The sequence below is a fragment of the Phacochoerus africanus genome, chromosome 12 (genome assembly GCF_016906955.1).
Source record: "Phacochoerus africanus isolate WHEZ1 chromosome 12, ROS_Pafr_v1, whole genome shotgun sequence".
Lineage (NCBI taxonomy): Eukaryota > Metazoa > Chordata > Mammalia > Artiodactyla > Suidae > Phacochoerus > Phacochoerus africanus.
Genome location: NC_062555.1, coordinates 33,154,790 through 33,171,458, shown reverse-complemented (window position 1 = coordinate 33,171,458; position 16,669 = coordinate 33,154,790). Strand labels below are relative to the sequence as shown.

General features: G+C 47.3%; 1 protein-coding gene across 6 annotated transcripts in view; it reads left to right on the top strand.

The window, feature by feature from the left end:
• The window catches only part of DAPK1 (death associated protein kinase 1), a 219,309-nt gene that overhangs the window by 161,113 nt on the left and 41,527 nt on the right, over positions 1–16,669 (top strand). For all 6 annotated transcript variants that reach the window (XM_047755509.1, XM_047755504.1, XM_047755506.1 and 3 more), the window contains exons 13-18: positions 121–219; positions 1,627–1,725; positions 4,051–4,149; positions 5,543–5,740; positions 8,143–8,340; positions 15,047–15,145. In XM_047755509.1, the coding sequence (XP_047611465.1) occupies positions 121–219; positions 1,627–1,725; positions 4,051–4,149; positions 5,543–5,740; positions 8,143–8,340; positions 15,047–15,145 (792 nt within the window). The remainder of the gene's footprint in view (positions 1–120; positions 220–1,626; positions 1,726–4,050; positions 4,150–5,542; positions 5,741–8,142; positions 8,341–15,046; positions 15,146–16,669) is intronic.

Genomic DNA, 16,669 nt, shown 5'->3' with positions numbered 1-16,669 from the left:
TACGTTTTTCATTCCTGTCACTCGGAAGAGCATGTGTCTATGGAGACACAGGAAGGTCTGTGGGGCTTTTCTTTTTCTATCAAACCTGAAAAACAGTCCTTTTTTTCTTACCTTTTCCAGCATGGGACGCCTCCGTTACTGATTGCTGCTGGCTGTGGGAATATTCAGATCCTACAGTTGCTCATTAAAAGAGGCTCAAGAATCGACATCCAGGATAAGGTCATAACTCTGTTTTATTGCAAATGATTTTTCTAAGTACTTCTGCGTGTCTCTAATCATAGAGGCAACAGAAAAATAACCTATGTGCCCTGCTTCACTTTTCAGTTTTCTATAAAGATGAACTGCTTAAGTAGCCTGGTCCCATCTAACATGCTATAAAGGAAAAGGCCAACATTCATCTTCCCCGTGGCTCTGCTGCTCGACCTCAGCCTTTCTTTCTGAACTACCCCAGATTTATTCCTCACTGGCTGCATTTACTCAGCAGTGTTGTCTGATGTCATGTTTGGAAAAGTTTTCTTTATCTAATTAATCTTATCAGAAATGTATTTGCTAGAGTTCCCACTGTGGCACTGTGGGTGCAGGATCTGGCATTGCTGCAGCTGTGGCCTAAGTTGCAGCTGCCAAGAGGATTCCGTCCCTGTCCCGGGAACTTCCACATGCTGCACGAGTGGCAGAAAAAAAAGAAAAAAAAAAAGAGTTCCCGTTGTGGCTTAGCAGGTTAAGAACCCAACATAGTGTTTGTGAGGATACAGGTTCCAACCCTGGTCTTGCTCCGTGGGTTAAGGATTCTGTGTTGCCCATACCTGCAGCGTAGGTCACAGATGTGGCTCAGATCCTGCGTCTGTGGCTGTGGCATAAACAAAAGAAAAAAGGAAGGGAAAAAAAAAAAGAAGAAAAGTGCTAGGACAATAGAGTTAGGAGGATATGCTTTGAGATGCAGATCGCACTGGAAGTATAAGCACACGTGATGCACAGCAGCTTCCCTAGATGTTCAGATCTGTGAATAGACCAGATCTGGCCCTTGACCATATAGGGAATCTAACCAGAAGCTGAAAGTTTAACAGCAAGAAAAACAACTTTTTATTTTAAAAGAATTCTAGGAGTTCCCATTGTGGCGCAGCAGAAAAGAATCCAACTAGGAACCATGAGGTTGCGGGTTCAATCCCTGGCCTCGCTCAGTGGGTTAAGGATCCAGCGTTGCCATGAGCTGTGGTGTAGGTCGCAGACATGGCTCGGATCTGGCATTGCTGTGGCTCTGGCACAGGCTGGCAGCTACAGCTCTGATTCAACCCCTAGCCTGGGAACTTCCATATGCCACAGATGCGGCCCTAAAAGGACAAAAAGACCAGGGGAAAAAAAAAAAGAATTCTAAATTTACCAAAAATAAAAATCTGTAGAGATGATACAGGCAGCTCTATTATCCCTTTCAGCCAGCTTCCTGGAATCCTAGTGTCTTACATAATCTTGGTGCCTTTGTTAGAAAGAAAAATGAACTGAGGTTTGAGACCTCCTGAGAGTTGCTTCTGTGGAGCATCACAGGGGAAGGGATGCACGATGACTGAGTGATGTGTGCCTTCTGATCTGTCATCTCGCCGGGAAGGTGACTCTGCCTTGGTTTTTGGACAGGGTGGATCCAATGCCATCTACTGGGCCTCTCGACACGGCCATGTGGACACCTTGAAATTTCTCAATGAGAACAAGTGCCCTTTGGATGTGAAAGACAAGGTAAGGGCACTTCTCTTACAGAAAGGGATGAAAGGCTGCATGGGAGTGTTGGCGTGCCATGGGCAGCATGACCCAAAGAACGAGGATTCATGACCAGAATCTTCCTGCAGAGAAGTTAATTTAGAAGATTCTCAGGAGTTCCCGTTGTGTTGCAGCAGAAACGAACCTGACTAGGAACCATGAGGTTACGGGTTCGATCCCTGGCCTTGCTCAGTGGGTTAAGGATCCATCATTGCTGTGAACTGTGGTGTATGTAGGTCTCAGACACCGCTCAATTACCACATTGCTGTGGCTGTGGCCTAGTCCGGCAGCTGTAGCTCCGAGTTGACCCCTAGCCTGGGAAACTCCATATGCTGCAGGTGCAGCCGTAAAAAGCAAAAAAAAAAAAAAAAAAATTATTATTTGCTGGTGGCTTGGTCTAATTTAAAAACTGGTTTTAGCTGAAATCTGCCCAGTACCTGCCACATTATGTAACGAGTGAATTGAATTCTGTTCCCCATAACATAGAAACTCAGAGTTCTGCTAGAAAGAAGACCAGAAAGCGACCTGAACCCCCCGTTCTCTTCTTGACTCTCCATGTACACATTGCTCCCTCTTTGATGTGACTGTAGTGGCACTACAATCACTGGCACTAGAAGGGTCAATGAGACAATGCACACCAGGCAAGCCTTTGGGGGTATAGATGTTATGAAAATTAATGTTTTAGGAAGATTCCTTGCTTTCACATACCTGTGTTTCATTCAGTGCATACAACAACCCCGTGCATTAATTGCAAGACGGGGACCTGCCCCTGGGGTACTTACTTTCTCAGCCGTTAATGTTCACTGTACAACCCTTCTCTGTTTCTAATACCAGTAGACTCATTTGTCCCGTTCGGTCAGTGCTGCCACATACAGTTGTATGGGTTGTGCACTGCACCATATCTAAGGGATGACATTTACATTAAAGACATTTATTAGATCAGTTTTCCATCCAATGGCAACAAATAACTTGTTCTGTTTTATTTTGGATCAGTTTGTTCTGACAGTTTTATGGCAGTTAAAAGTAAGATATCTAAACAGCACAAGTGAATCTATCTACAAAACAAAAACAGAATCACAGTCATAAAGAACCGACTTGTGGAGCTCCCTTTGTAGCTCAGTGGCTAATGAATCTGACTAGGATCCATGAGGATGCGGGTTCAATCCCTGGCCTTGTTCAATGGGTTAAGGATCTGGTGTTGCTGTGAGCTGTGGTGTAGGTCTCAGATGCTGCTCAGATCCTGAGTTATTATGGCTGTGGCATAGACCAGCAGCTATAGCTCTGATTCGACCCCTAGCCTGGGAACCTCCATGTGCTGCAGGTGTGGCCCTAAAAAGCAAAAAAAAAAAAAAAAAACCTGAAAAACAAAAATGACTTGTGGTTGCCAGGGGGGAGATGGGAGGGAGTGGGATAGACTGAGAGTTTGGGGTTAGTGGATGCAAACTGTTACATTTAGAATGGATAAACAAGGTCCTACTGTATAGCACAGGGAACTATATTCACTCTCGGGATAGATTGTGATGGAAGATAATAAAAGAAATGGAGTGTGTGTGTGTGTGTGTGTGTGTGTGTGTGTGTGTGAATGACTTGGTCACTTTGCTAGATAGGAGAAATTGACACAACACTGTAAATCAACTATACTTTAATTTTTAAAAATGTAATAAAAATATACTTTTACTGCTAAGCATGAAATATAAAGATAACAATGTTTCAAAAAAAAAAGGTAGGGAGTTCCCCTTGTGGTGCATTGGAAACGAACCTGACTAGTATCCATGAGGATGTGGGTTCCATCCCTGGCCTTGCATAGTGGGTTAAGGATCTGGCATTGCCGTGAGCTGTGGTCTAGGTCACAGACGCGGCTTGGATCCAATGTTGCTATGGCTATGGCGTAGGCCAGCGGCTGCAGCTCCGATTTGACCCCTAGCCCAGGGACTTCCCTATGCCGCACCTGCAGTCCTAAAAATAAAAATAAGACAAAATAAAATAAAGAAGATTGGCAACAGCCAACACAGAAAAGGAAATGCATGCTCAGTTAGAGGGGTGGTGGTTATTACACACAAGTTGAGCCAGATATGTGGGTTTAACACTAGCTAGGTAGTGGACAGCCTCTCCTCGCTCTGGTCTCTGACTCAGTCACCAGAGGGGCAGCTGGCTTGAGGGGGACAGACATGACCTCAGGGGGGCACGTGGAGTCAGGCAAGTGTGGGAGGGAGCCTTGGGTTCTGTGCCTTCTAGTTCCCCGTCCCCTTCCCCCCCTCATTAGCTCCCAGGGGGACTCTGATTCTTTGGCTGTGTCTATTGCAGTCTGGAGAGACAGCCCTGCATGTGGCAGCTCGCTACGGCCACGCCGATGTGGTTCAGTTGCTGTGCAGCTTCGGCTCGAATCCCAACTTCCAGGACAAGGTGGGTCGTGGTCCCTGCTGTCTTCACTCCCTTCAGCTTTTGCCTGGATGTATAGGCAGCCAAGTGATACGTTTGGGTCTTTGGGAGTTTTAGCCAGGTTAGATTTTCTGCTTAGATGACAGGGACTCAGAAGCACCAATGTTCATTCATTTATTCTCTGGACAGCTCTGTACTTCCCATTTTACAGATGAAGAAACTGAGGCGGGGAGAGGGTCAAGAACTTGCCCAAGATAACACAGCTCATTAGTGCTGGGCCTAGTACTCAAACCTGCACAGTTTGGTTCAAGTCTGTGTTCGTAACCACTACAGTATAACAGCCCCTAGTAGGCAGGTGCATATGTCTAATGATGTTGCTTATGAATATATAAACCCCAGGACCAACGCTTTCCTTGACTTGTTAAAGCATGGTGTCATAGCCACTTCTTTGCCTGAGCAGTAATCCATTTATGTGACTCATCTTGATGGTATGCACATGACAGGAATCTTGAGGCATCAAGAATTTTTGCAAAGTCCCCATTGTGGCTTAGCAGTAACAAACCTGACAACTGTCCATGAGGATGCAGGTTCCATCCCTGGCCTCGATCAGTGGGTTAAAAATCCAGCGTTGCCGTGAGCTGTGGAGTAGGTCACAGATGCGGCTTGGATCTGGCACTGCTGTGGCTGTGGTGTGGGCTGGCAGCTCCAGCTCCAGTTCGAACCCTAGCCTGGGAACCTCCATATGCTGCAGGTGCAGCCCTAAAAAGACAGGAAAAAAAAAATAAAAGAGTTTTGCCCAGAAAAGTGCTCTCCTACCGTTGGTCTCTGATAAGTGGACATCGCCACTTCTACAAGAACGATGCTATATGCCCAGCCACTCGGGGGCGCTATTCTTCAGGAGACCTGACCTCTGATTCCAGTGGGCTCCGGAAAGCCAGCTGTCAGTAAAATGCTGAGAAACCTGAATTTGAATTTAGGAGACATCGAACCATGCCCGTGAGTTCACATGAATGTTTTGCTCCAGTAGCCACAGCTCTTTCTCTTTACTGCCTTGATTTGCTGCCAGGTTTGGCCAGGACTCTGACCAGGCCTTTACTGCCTTTCAAATCATTGCCTTCTTGGAGTTCCCGTCATGGCGCAGTGGTTAACGAATCCGACTAGGAACCATGAGGTGGCAGGTTCAATCCCTGGCCTTGCTCAGTGGGTTAAGGATCTGGCGTTGCCGCGAGCTGTGGTGTAGGCTGCAGACGCAGCTCAGATCCCGAGTTGCGGTGGCTGTGGCGTAGGCTGGCGGCTACATCTCCGATTCGACCCCTAGCCTGGGAACCTCCATATGCTGCAGGAAGCGGCCCTAGAAAAGGCAAAAAGACAAAAAAAAATCATTGCCCTCTCGTCTCTGTGCTGTCTCCTTGGCCAGGAAGAAGAAACCCCCCTGCACTGTGCAGCCTGGCACGGCTACTATGCTGTGGCCAAAGCCCTTTGTGAAGCCGGCTGCAACGTGAATATTAAGAACCGCGAAGGGGAGACACCCCTCCTGACAGCCTCCGCCAGGGGCTACCACGACATCGTGGAGTGTCTCTCTGAACACGGAGCCGACCTTAATGCGACCGACAAGGTGCTTTATGGGTGAATGAAACCCACCCGCTGAAAAATGATCTGGGGGGCTGGAGGGACCACAAGACGTCTCGGTTCGTTCACCCAAAATGACAAACTTGAATGCAACAAGTTTTAATTATCCTTCCTCTTCTCTGAGCCAAAGATTCTGTGATTCTAGATTCTGTTTAATCATTAACATTCATGTGTGGGATGTAACAAAATTTCTGAATTGGTCAATTGACTCTGGTCTCAGGATTTTTATTTTTAGCCTTTTTAGCTTTGGAGCAGGTACAGGGATGATCACAGAGCCAAAGACAAATCCTCACTTAGGACTGAAATTGGCAACATGCTGTTCATTTGTAGACAAAGAAACAGGTGGTTTATTTGTTTCCATCACCTGCTATTTTGTAGAAAGAATAGTAAACTCTTCTTATTTGTGTGGCAATCTCAATTCTAGACCAAGTTTTCCTTTTTTTTTGTTTTGTTTTGTTTCTTGTTTGTTTTCTCTTTTTGTCTTTTTAGGGCTGCACCCTCGGCATATGGAGGTTCCCAGGCTAGGGGTCGAATCGGAGCTGTAGCCGCCAGCCTATACCACAGCCCCAGCAACACGGGATCCTTAACCCACCGAGTGAGGCCAGGGATTGAACCCTCAACCTCATGGTTCCTAGTCAGATTCGTAAACCACTGAGCCACGATGGGAACGCTAAGTTTTCCCTTTTAATTAAGCAAGTTCAGCATAACCTGTTCTTGTGAACATGTAGGTACCATGAGGCTGTGATGGTGCTACATGAAGTTAGATTTGGCACACTGTGGGTGAATTTAGTAACTGCCTTTCGTGGAGTATTTTCTTGGCACAGAAGAAGTAGTTCTTCTGAAGTGGACAGTAACCTTGCCCTTAGGAGACATTTTTTGGTTGTCACAGCCAGGGCAGGGCATCTGGAAGATAAAATCCAGTGGTGAGGGAGTTCCCGTTGTAGCTCAGTGGGTTAAGAACCCGACACAGTGGTCCATGAGAATGCAGGTTCCATCCTTGGCTTCACTCAGTGAATTAAGGATCTGACATTGCTGTGAGCTGCAGCATAGATTGCAGATGCAACTCAGATCCGGTGTTACCATGGCTTTGGCATAGGCTGGCATCAGCAGCTCCAATTCGACCCCTAACCTGGGAATTTCTATATGCCACAGGTGTGGCCTTAAAAAAAGAAAAAAAACAGTGGCGATGATGACCAATTCCCAGGACAGCCCCAAGATGTCAATAGTGCTGACATTGAGAAATCCCAGAACAGGGAAGTTACAGAAGTGTTTTCAGACTCCCTCTCCCCAGCCCCTAAAACTCAGCACTGAGGGTTCTGTAAGCAGGTGGGATGAATTCTCAGGCTGGTGGCATGTCAGAGGCGAAGGTTAAATATGGTGTATTTGCTTCTCATATATGTGACAGCCCTTGAGCGGATCACCTCGATCTCTGAGTTTCTCCTGGAGTAAAATAAGATAATAAACTTTCTGCTTAGGAAATTAGTAAAGACGGCTGAGCAAATTTTTTTTTTTTTCAAGTGCTGTTTGGAGTTCCCGCTGTGGCGCGGTGGAAACGAATCTGACTAGTATATCCATGAAAATGCAGGTTCGATCCCTGGCTTCTCTCAATTAGTTAAGGATCTGGCGTTCGTAAGCTGTAGTTTAGGTTGCAGCCTCAGCTCGGATCCCAGGTTACTGTGGCTGTGGTGTAGGCCGACAGCTGTAGCTTCAATTGGACCCCTAGCCTGGGAGCTTCCATATGCCGTGGGTAAGGCCCTAAAAAGCAAAAAAAAAAAGAGTGTTCTTCAAATATTTGATAAAAGTATTGGAGTACTAAAGATGACTTAACGTCCCATAATTCAGAGTCACAAAGACGTGTGGAGTCTTTTGGCCTTAGTGTGCTGGCCAAGCGTAGGTTAATCCAGCTGAGGGTCAGCCTGTTATTCAGAGTGGGATGGATGGGGACTCTCCCCAACCCCACCAAGAGTAAAGTTCCAGGTTTTTAATCCTCCTTTGGTCTTTGCAGAAATGATCCCCTTGCCAATTAAACCTGGCCCAGGGCCGAAGTTCCTGTCGTGGCTCAGTGGTTAACGAATCCGACTAGGAACCATGAGGTTGCGGGTTCAATCCCTGACCTTGCTCAGTGGGTTAAGGATCCAGAGTTGCCATGAGCTGTGGTGTAGGTTGCAAATGTGGCTCGGATCCCGCATTGCTGTGGCTCTGGCGTAGGCCAGCAGCTACAGCTCCGATTCGACCCCTAGCCTGGGAAATTCCAAATGCTGCAGGAGCAGCCCAAGAAATGGCAAAAAGACAAAAAAAAAAAAAAAAAAAAAACCTGGCCCAGGGCAGCTGGCAAGGCAAGCGGACAGCCCCAAACCAGCATGCTCACGGCCCTGGTGTTTGTTGCAGGACGGACACATCGCTCTGCATCTCGCCGTGAGACGATGTCAGATGGAGGTCATCCAGAGGCTCATCGGCCAGGGGTGTTGCGTCGATTTTCAGGACAGGCATGGCAACACCCCCCTCCATGTGGCCTGCAAAGATGGCAACGTGCCGATCGTGGTGGCCCTCTGTGAGGCCAACTGCAATGTGGATCTCCCCAACAAGGTAAAGCGGGGGGTGGGGACATCTCTGCAGGGTGGTCCCCCTGGGTCTGTCTGTCCACCAGCTTCTGGGTTTGGGCAAGTTTCTCGCTGCCTGTCTTATTCAGAGTCAACCTTCCTTACACGGACCTGTTCTTTTGTATAGGGCTCTCTCCTTTAAGTATATTTTACAGAAGATTTTTGAAAAGTTCCCTAGTGTGGAATTGCTGTTGTGGCTCAACGGTGAGGCACCCGACTAGCATCCATGAGGATGAGGGTTCAATCCCTGGCCTTGATCAGTGTGTTCAGGATCCAGCATTGCACACGTTGCTGTGAGCTGTGGTGTAGGTCATAGATGCAGCTCGGAACCGGTGTTGCTATGGCTGTGGTGTAGGCCGGCAGCTGCAGCTCCCCCATTTGACCCCTCGCCTGGGAACTGCCATGTGCTGCAGGTTCGGCCCTAAAAAAGCAAAAAAAAAAAAAAAAGTGTTCTTTGAGTAACAGAAAATTATCACATGAACAAGTGCTTTCTGCTGAGCCTGGCTTACCATTTATGGGCATGGAGTGAGAAGAGTGTGTGTGTGTGATTCCTTCAGAGGTGCGTATTGGTCATCTTCCTGGAATTCTGAGTCTTCAGGAAAATGTGTACTGTGGTGTGATTGAGCTCCCTAAGACCAGATTTCCCTGCTTTCCCCTATTCAGAGTTTTATGGTCAAAATTAGTAACATCAGGAGTTCCCGTCATGGCTCTGCAGTTAATGAATCTGATTAGGAACCATGAGGTTGCGGGTTCAATCCCCGGCCTTGCTCAGTGGGTTAGGGATCCTGCATTGCCATGACCTGTGGTGTAGGTTGCAGACTCGGCTTGCATCTGGCATTGCTGTGGCAGTGGTGTAGGCCAGCGGCTATAGCTCCCAAATCGACCCCTAGCCTGGGAACCTTCATATGCCGCAGGTGCAGCCCTAAAAAGACAAAAAAAAATTTCGTAACATTTTTTTTCTGCTAAGTAAATTTGGTAAGACCAAGAGGATGTTCTCATTTGGTGAATGATAAATGAAAATAAGTCTTTACCACTCCCTGGCTGACAAATAAAAATCCCCGTATATTGAGTTCCATAAGTTAACTAATACGTCCTCTTTTCCCTGAACACCATCTAGATTTTCATTACCAAATATGGTAGAACAGTTGGATATTCAACATGGTTTCAGCCTTGTAACTGTATGCAAGGCAAGCATATTTTGTTACAATTGCATTAAAAACAAAGTCCAGGTAGAATGAATTTATTTTAATTGCCAGACATGTTTGTTTATAAATGGCAGACATGATACCAACAGGATTTTATGATGATTTGTTTGAAATAAAAAAAAAAAAGAATGAATATCTGAAATAGCTAGAAAAGTGTTTCTACAAAAAAAAAAAAAAAGTATTCCTGGAGTTCCCTTAGTGGCTCTGCAGTTAATGAACATGACTGGGATCTATGAGGATGCAGGTTTGACCCCTGGCCTCGCTCAGTGGGTTAAGGCTCCGGCGTAGCCATGAGCTTCAGTGTAGGTGGCAGGTGTGGCTCGGATCTGGCGTGGCTATGGCTGTGGTGTATGCCAGTGGTTACAGCAATGATTCGATCCCTAGCCTGGGAACCTCCACATGCACAAGTGCAGCCCTAAAATAGCAACAACAACAAAAAATTCCTCTTGCATATTATATGATGAATTCTAATGCGAATTGAAATTGGTAATCTTCATATTCTGGAAATCGGAATAGGCAGGATCCTAGGTCTTGGCCACTGGCTGCTGGTTGCTTTCTTAGTTTATCCTCTTTTAATTTTGCCAAGTCAGTTGTATAAGTGGCTTAAGGAGGAAACTAAATGTAATATTAAGCAGCACCAAGACCTTGGCTTTCCTTCCGGGAGTCTTTAAATGAATAAAAAGCAGCTTTAGGGATCTCCTGGCCCTCATTTGAATACTTTGACGTGGCCATTGTATGCAAGGCTGGCCTGCTGTGTGCTCAGCATCTGCAATTAGCTGTCTTCTGAGGAGCTGGAGGAGCACAGCATCTAGGGCTGCTTTAAAGAAGGGACTGGATGTTCACCCCACACCTGAAGGCACAGAATGCCTTTGTTAAATATGCTTCATGAAATACCTGGCAAGATACCCCTAGACTTTCATGTTTAAAAACAACTGGCTTCTTTAATGGAAAAGCCTCTACACTTTGATCCTGCAGATGGCGCGGTAGGTCACACGTGCGGACATGAACTTGCGTTCTCACTGTATACACCACAGCAAGGGCATTTAGAGGGCATTCGATAAACGTTTGTCACTGAATTGCGCTCCAGCTGAAGCAAAACTCATTCGTTCCACAATTTCAACCTCTTGGAATTGCCAGCGAAGTTTAGAACCCGCCCCGAGCGGCAGCGTGTGGGCGATGAGCAGCCCTGCGTCCTTGGACTTGCAGACGGGCTCCCCCGGCTGCCTTCCGTGCTGCAGGCTCAGCGCTTTCCCGGTCTTGGCCCTTCTTCAGAAGGATTGGTGTCAGCTTGTTTTTCTTTTCCCTTTTTCATTGTTTATTTTAGGAAAGATGATGGGGGCTGTAGAGGATCTTAAGAGGTGTGCAGAAAAGTAAGAGGAAAGCATCATTTCCCTGGAAAGCACATCTGGCTTTAGGTGGATTCACCCTAGGAACTGGCTGTCAGCGTGGGCATGGCCACAGGAATGGCCCACGTCCCACAGACTGTCACTCTTTTCCCATGGTGTGCCCTGCCTTTTCCCTGCCTGGATTCAGTCCCCCCAGAGATAAAAAGGGCCATTCAGATCCTACCCCTGTCACCAACAGATGACAAGAACCTGTCACAGTTTTTGACCCCTTTACAGTGAAACACATTTCTCGGTCTGCGTTCTTTCCCGTAGAACATCGGGAGAGTGGCTTTTTAGGAGAGGAGGGAACTGGACAAAGCAAAGTGCACGGCCCTTAGCCCTTTGTTCCTTTCTGCGTTGGCTCTTCTTATCAGCACAGGTAGAAAAAGGGTGTCAAAATACCCATGCTTGTGCTTGCGCGTGCACACACAGGTGTGTGTGCATCCGGGAGCGTGGGTGAGCATTCCACGTTTGCCAAGCATTGATGAACGCCGTCCTTTGTGCCAGGCACCCAGGGGGTAGTGCACATCAGGGAGTGGTCCTTGCCCGCAGGTTGCTTTCAGACAGACAGACATTTCACTATAAGAGCATCTCGTGTCGCAACTCCTGCTGTGATCGAGGCACAGGCGCTCCGGAAACCGGAACATCTGGACCTTAAAGAAAGCAGGGAAAGCTTTTCAGAGGTGATCATTTTAAATGATTAGACTTGGACAGATGAAGAAGAGGGGAAAGCATATTTCAAGAAGAGGAGGGAGGCATATATGTATGTTGGGGAACGTTCTGGACACCCTGTAGCTCACCCATAGTGTGGGTATTTCAGGGGAAGAGAATTGGGGAAAGAGAAAATGCAGCAGGAAAGGGTCCAGATGGTGAAAAACCTTCAATGGAATGCTAAGGAGTTTGGGTTTTGTTCTGTGAAACATGAGGAGCCATCAAAGGTGTAAACTCTCCTGTCTCTTTTCTTCATCACAGGTCTCTTCATGACCTTCTTCCCGTCTATAAAACTGTGCGGGAGTTCCTTCGTGGCTCAGTGGTTAACAAATCCGACTAGGAACCATGAGGTTGCGGGTTCGATCCCTGGCCTTGCTCAGTGGGTTAAGGATCTGGCATTGCCGTGAGCTGTGGTGTAGGTCGCAGACGCGGCTCAGATCCAGCGTTGCTGTGGCTCTGGTGTGGGCCGGTGGCTACAGCTCCGATGAGAGCCCTGGCCTGGGAACCTCCATATGCCACCGGTGCGGCCCTAGAAACGACAAAAAGACAGGGAAAAAAAAAAAAAAAAACCTCTGTGTTCTGTCACCAAGACTGCTTTCTTTACCCAGAAAGCCAAAGGCTTCATCTACATCTTCCCAGCCTCCTCCTTTCCGTCTCACTTTAACTCGAGGGTATTTGAAAGGGTCCTTTCTGCTTTCTAAATCACTCTAGAAGTTAACAATAAAGAAGACATAAATATGCACACACTGCAGGTGCATTTATATGAGCAAGAAATAGAACCCATCTTAAGTGCCCATCCTCAGCTGGCTGGCTAAAGGAGTTATGATATATCCATATATTGAATATTACTCAGGTATCGGAAAGAATGTAATAGATTTCCTAATAGGCCTGGAAAAGTAGTCACACTCTGTTGTCAGGTGAATAAAGCAAGTGACAGACTAGAAGGTGGAGGATGATTATCTTGGCTTTTCACATCATTTCTCTCCATTTTTGGATTCGTAGAGAAAAGCTTGGAAGGTGTGCCAGCTCTGAGTAGGGGAACTTGGGAGAGGGAGAAAGTGGGAGAGGAATACATTTTTCTACCAAATAGCCTTCTGTGTTCTTTGGATATGCTAAATGAGAACATGTTAACGTCATACGAAAACCTATGTTTCTTTGCGCATAAACAGCACAAAACAGAGACACCCAAACTTGCTCAGTTCTTTTTTTTTTTTTGGTCTTTTTGCTTTTTCTAAGGCCACTCCCTCGGCATATGAAAGTTCCCAGGCTAGGGGTCTAATCGGAGCTGTAGCCACCACCCTACACCAGAGCCACAGCAACACCAAATTCGAGCCACGTCTTCGACCTACACCACAGCTCACAACAATGCTGGATCCTTAACCCACTGAGCAAGGCCAGGGATCGAACCCTCAACCTCATGATTCCTAGTCGGATTCGTTAACCACTGAGCCACGACAGGAACTCTGAACTTGCTCAGTTCTTAATGTCCATAATGTCTTAATTTTTTCCTCCAGAGCCAAAGAAATGTATTAAGTAATTCCGTCCAAATAACCTGGTATTTATTTCCTAACAGTTTAGTAGCTGTTGGAATAAATGAGCCACAGAAATTGAAAGAAAACTTTTTTGCTTTTTAGGGCCAAACCTGTGGCATATGGAGGTTCCCAGGGTAGGAGTCGAGTCAGAGCTACAGCCGCCAGCCTACACCACAGCCACAGCAACTCCAGATCCGAGCCTCACCTGCAACCTACACCACAGCTCACGGCAACATTGGATCCCCGACCCCCTGAGCGGGGCCAGGGATCGAACCTGTGTCCTTACAGATACTAGTTGGATTCGTTTCTGCTGCACCACACAGGAGCTCCTCCTTTTATTTCATTCTTAATTAACCACAGTTGTGTACTCATAGGATGTGTGTGCTTAATGGGCACCTCATGGCCCCTTAAACTTTGGACTCAAAGTGGACACCACCACCCTTATATCCTGTCCTGCATGGATTTTCTCAAGATATCTGCTGCTTATCACAGCAGCCACCCACCTCCTGCTATGCACACAAGACGTCACTGAAAGGAAGTCAGTGCCTGCTGTTTGAGACCCGGAAGTACCTGGAGCTAGCAGTTTCTTGGTGTTTGAACCGACTGGTTCTATCAGAAAAACTTGAAATATTTCTTGGCACCCCATGAATTCACTGCAGTGCCTTGAGATGGCTTGGCACACAGTTGGAGAATCATAGTCATAAAAAATGGTGGGGGAGTTCCCGTCGTGGCTCAGGTTCGCTCCCTGGCCTTGCTCAGTGGATTAAGGATCTGGCATTCCTGTGGCTGTGGTGTAGGCCAGCGGCTACAGCTCTGATTTGACCCATAGCCTGGGAACTTCCATGTGCCATGGGAGTGGCCCTAAAAAGACCAAAAAAAAAATGGTGGCTATGGCCTTGGAATTTTATTACCGCGTTTTAAGTGGCTGCCCTTCCCTGCCTTCTTCCCTCGCTGTATCTAAATACAGATTCAGGAAACTGTGATGCAGATCTTTCCAGAACTTTGGGGCCCTTAGCCCTGACTCATGCATCCTTTCTGCTAGCGCAGCAGGAGACTCATTTTAGTTATCATATGATAAGCCTCCCCCTCTTTCACCCTTTGAAGTTTTATTTTCAAGTCACTCATTTTGTTTTGTTTTTTTAGGGCATATAGAGGTTCCCAGGCTAGGGGTTGAATTGGATCTACAGCTGCCAGCCTACACCACAGCCACAGCTACTTGGGATCCGAGGCACATCTTCGACCTACACCACAGGTCATGGCAACACCGACCGGATCCTTAACCCACTGAGCAAGGCCAGGGATCGAACCTGTGTCCTCATGGATCCTAGTCGGGTTCATTAACTGCTGAGCCACAATGGGAACTCCTCAAGTCACTCTTTTCACTGAAAAATACTTGCAAACATTTTGCTTGGCTTGCCTCCCCCGGGAGATGGCAGGTTTCTGGAGAAGGGAGACCTCGCCTCCTCTTCCTTTCCGATGGATCCCAGATCCTTACACAGCCCGGCCCTGTGGGATCGCGCCATCAATGTCATTCTCAGTGGCAGTGGGAGGACTCCCCTTCATCTCCTTTTTTTTTTTGACTTTTTTTGTCTTTTTTTGCCTTTTTAGGGCCGATTCCCTCGGCATATGGAGGTTCCCAGGCTAGGGGTCTAATCGGAGCTGTAGCCAATGGCCTACGCCAGAGCCACAGCAACGCCTAATCCAAGCCACGTCTGTGACCCACACCACAGCTCACGCAACGCCAGATCCTTAACCCACTGAGCAAGGCCAGGGATCGAACCGGCAACCCCATGGTTCTTAGATTCGTTAACCACTGCGCCACAACGGGAACTCCCATCTCCTTTTTTTGTCTCTTCCAGTATGGACGGACGCCTCTGCACCTTGCCGCCAACAACGGGATCCTGGACGTGGTCCGCTACCTGTGTCTGACGGGCGCCAACGTGGAGGCACTGACCTTGGTGAGTAGCCTTCTGGCAATTGCAAACATCCCAGGCCCCCAGGGCATGAGGGGAGAGCAAGTGCTTGGCAGCTGCACTGCAAAGCAGACAGGCTGCTATTAAGCGTCCGCTTCCTCCCGGGCGGTTATGTAAACATTTGCCCACACAGACCCAGGGGAAGCGCTTGTAATGCCTCATCTTCTTCTTTCAACCAGGCCCTCGCTGCCAGAACACCTGCTGTTTGCCACTGGCCTTTTCGCTTCCCGTGTTGCACAACAGTCCTTCATGGTTTTTGGTAGATGTGTGTGTGCTTATCTTTCATAGATGCGCCCCCACTAGCGAGGAGCCCTGGGGGTGCCGTGGGCTTTCAGGGAGGGCGAAGAGAGGCCCCTCAGTGTGGGAGGAATGGGTGTCAGGAGCACTTCTCTCTTCTTTAGAAAGTCTGGCTTTGCTCTTTTTTTTTTTATTATTACTCGAATGAATTTATCACATCTGTAATTGTATAATGATCCTAGCAATCCAATTTCATAGGCTTACCATCCCACAACCCAAGCACATCTCTCCGCCTCCCGGCTTTGCTCTTGAGCCCGTATTTTATTTATATATATATATATTTTTGTATTTTTAGGGCTGCACCCATAGAATATGGAGATTCCCAGGCTAGGGGTCAAATTGGAGCTGCAGCTGCCGGGCCTATGCCACAGCCACAGCAACGCGGGATCCGAGCCACGTCTGCGACCTACACCACAGCTCATGGCAACACTGGAGCCTTAACCCACTAAGCGAGGCCAGGGTTCGAACCTGTGTTCTCATGGATGCTAGTTGGGTTCATTACCACTGAGCCACGTTGGGAACTCCAGACCCATATTTTAAAATGAGATTTCCTTAGTTTCCCTTGCTTTTGGGAAATGTCCTATCCAAAACTGCAGTGGTGCTGAGGCTGAGAAAAGCTGATCTGCTGGCTGGGATGGTAAACTGGGTTGAGAGACTGGCAGGGGTGCTGTCAGTCAGATCCAGGTACCCCCAGGCTTCCCCAGGGATGGAACTTAAACTGTCACAGTAAACATGGAGAGATAGGCCAAAGCTGCTTAGTCTTCTAGTATTTTTTTTTTTTTTTCAGGGCGGCACCTATAGCATATGGAAGTCCCTAGGTCAGGGGTCAAATTGGAGCTATAGCTTTCAGCCTACACCACAGCCGCAGCAACACCAGATCCGAGCCACATCTGCGACCTTCACCACTGTTCAGAACACCCACTGAGTGAAGCCGGAGATTGAACCTGAGTCCTCATGGATACTAGTCGGATTCATTACTGTTGTACCACAACAGGAACTCTTGTCTCTAAAAAAAAAAAAAAAAAGAAAGAAAGAAAAATGCAATAGTTTGCATCTACTAACCCCAAACTCCCAGTCCATCCCACTCCCTCTCCCTCTTGGCAACCACAAGTCTGTTCTCCAGGTCCTCAAGTTTGTTTCTTTTCTGTAGAAATTGACAGAACATTGTAAATCAACTATAATAAAAAAAAATTTTTTTGAAGGATAGTCCAG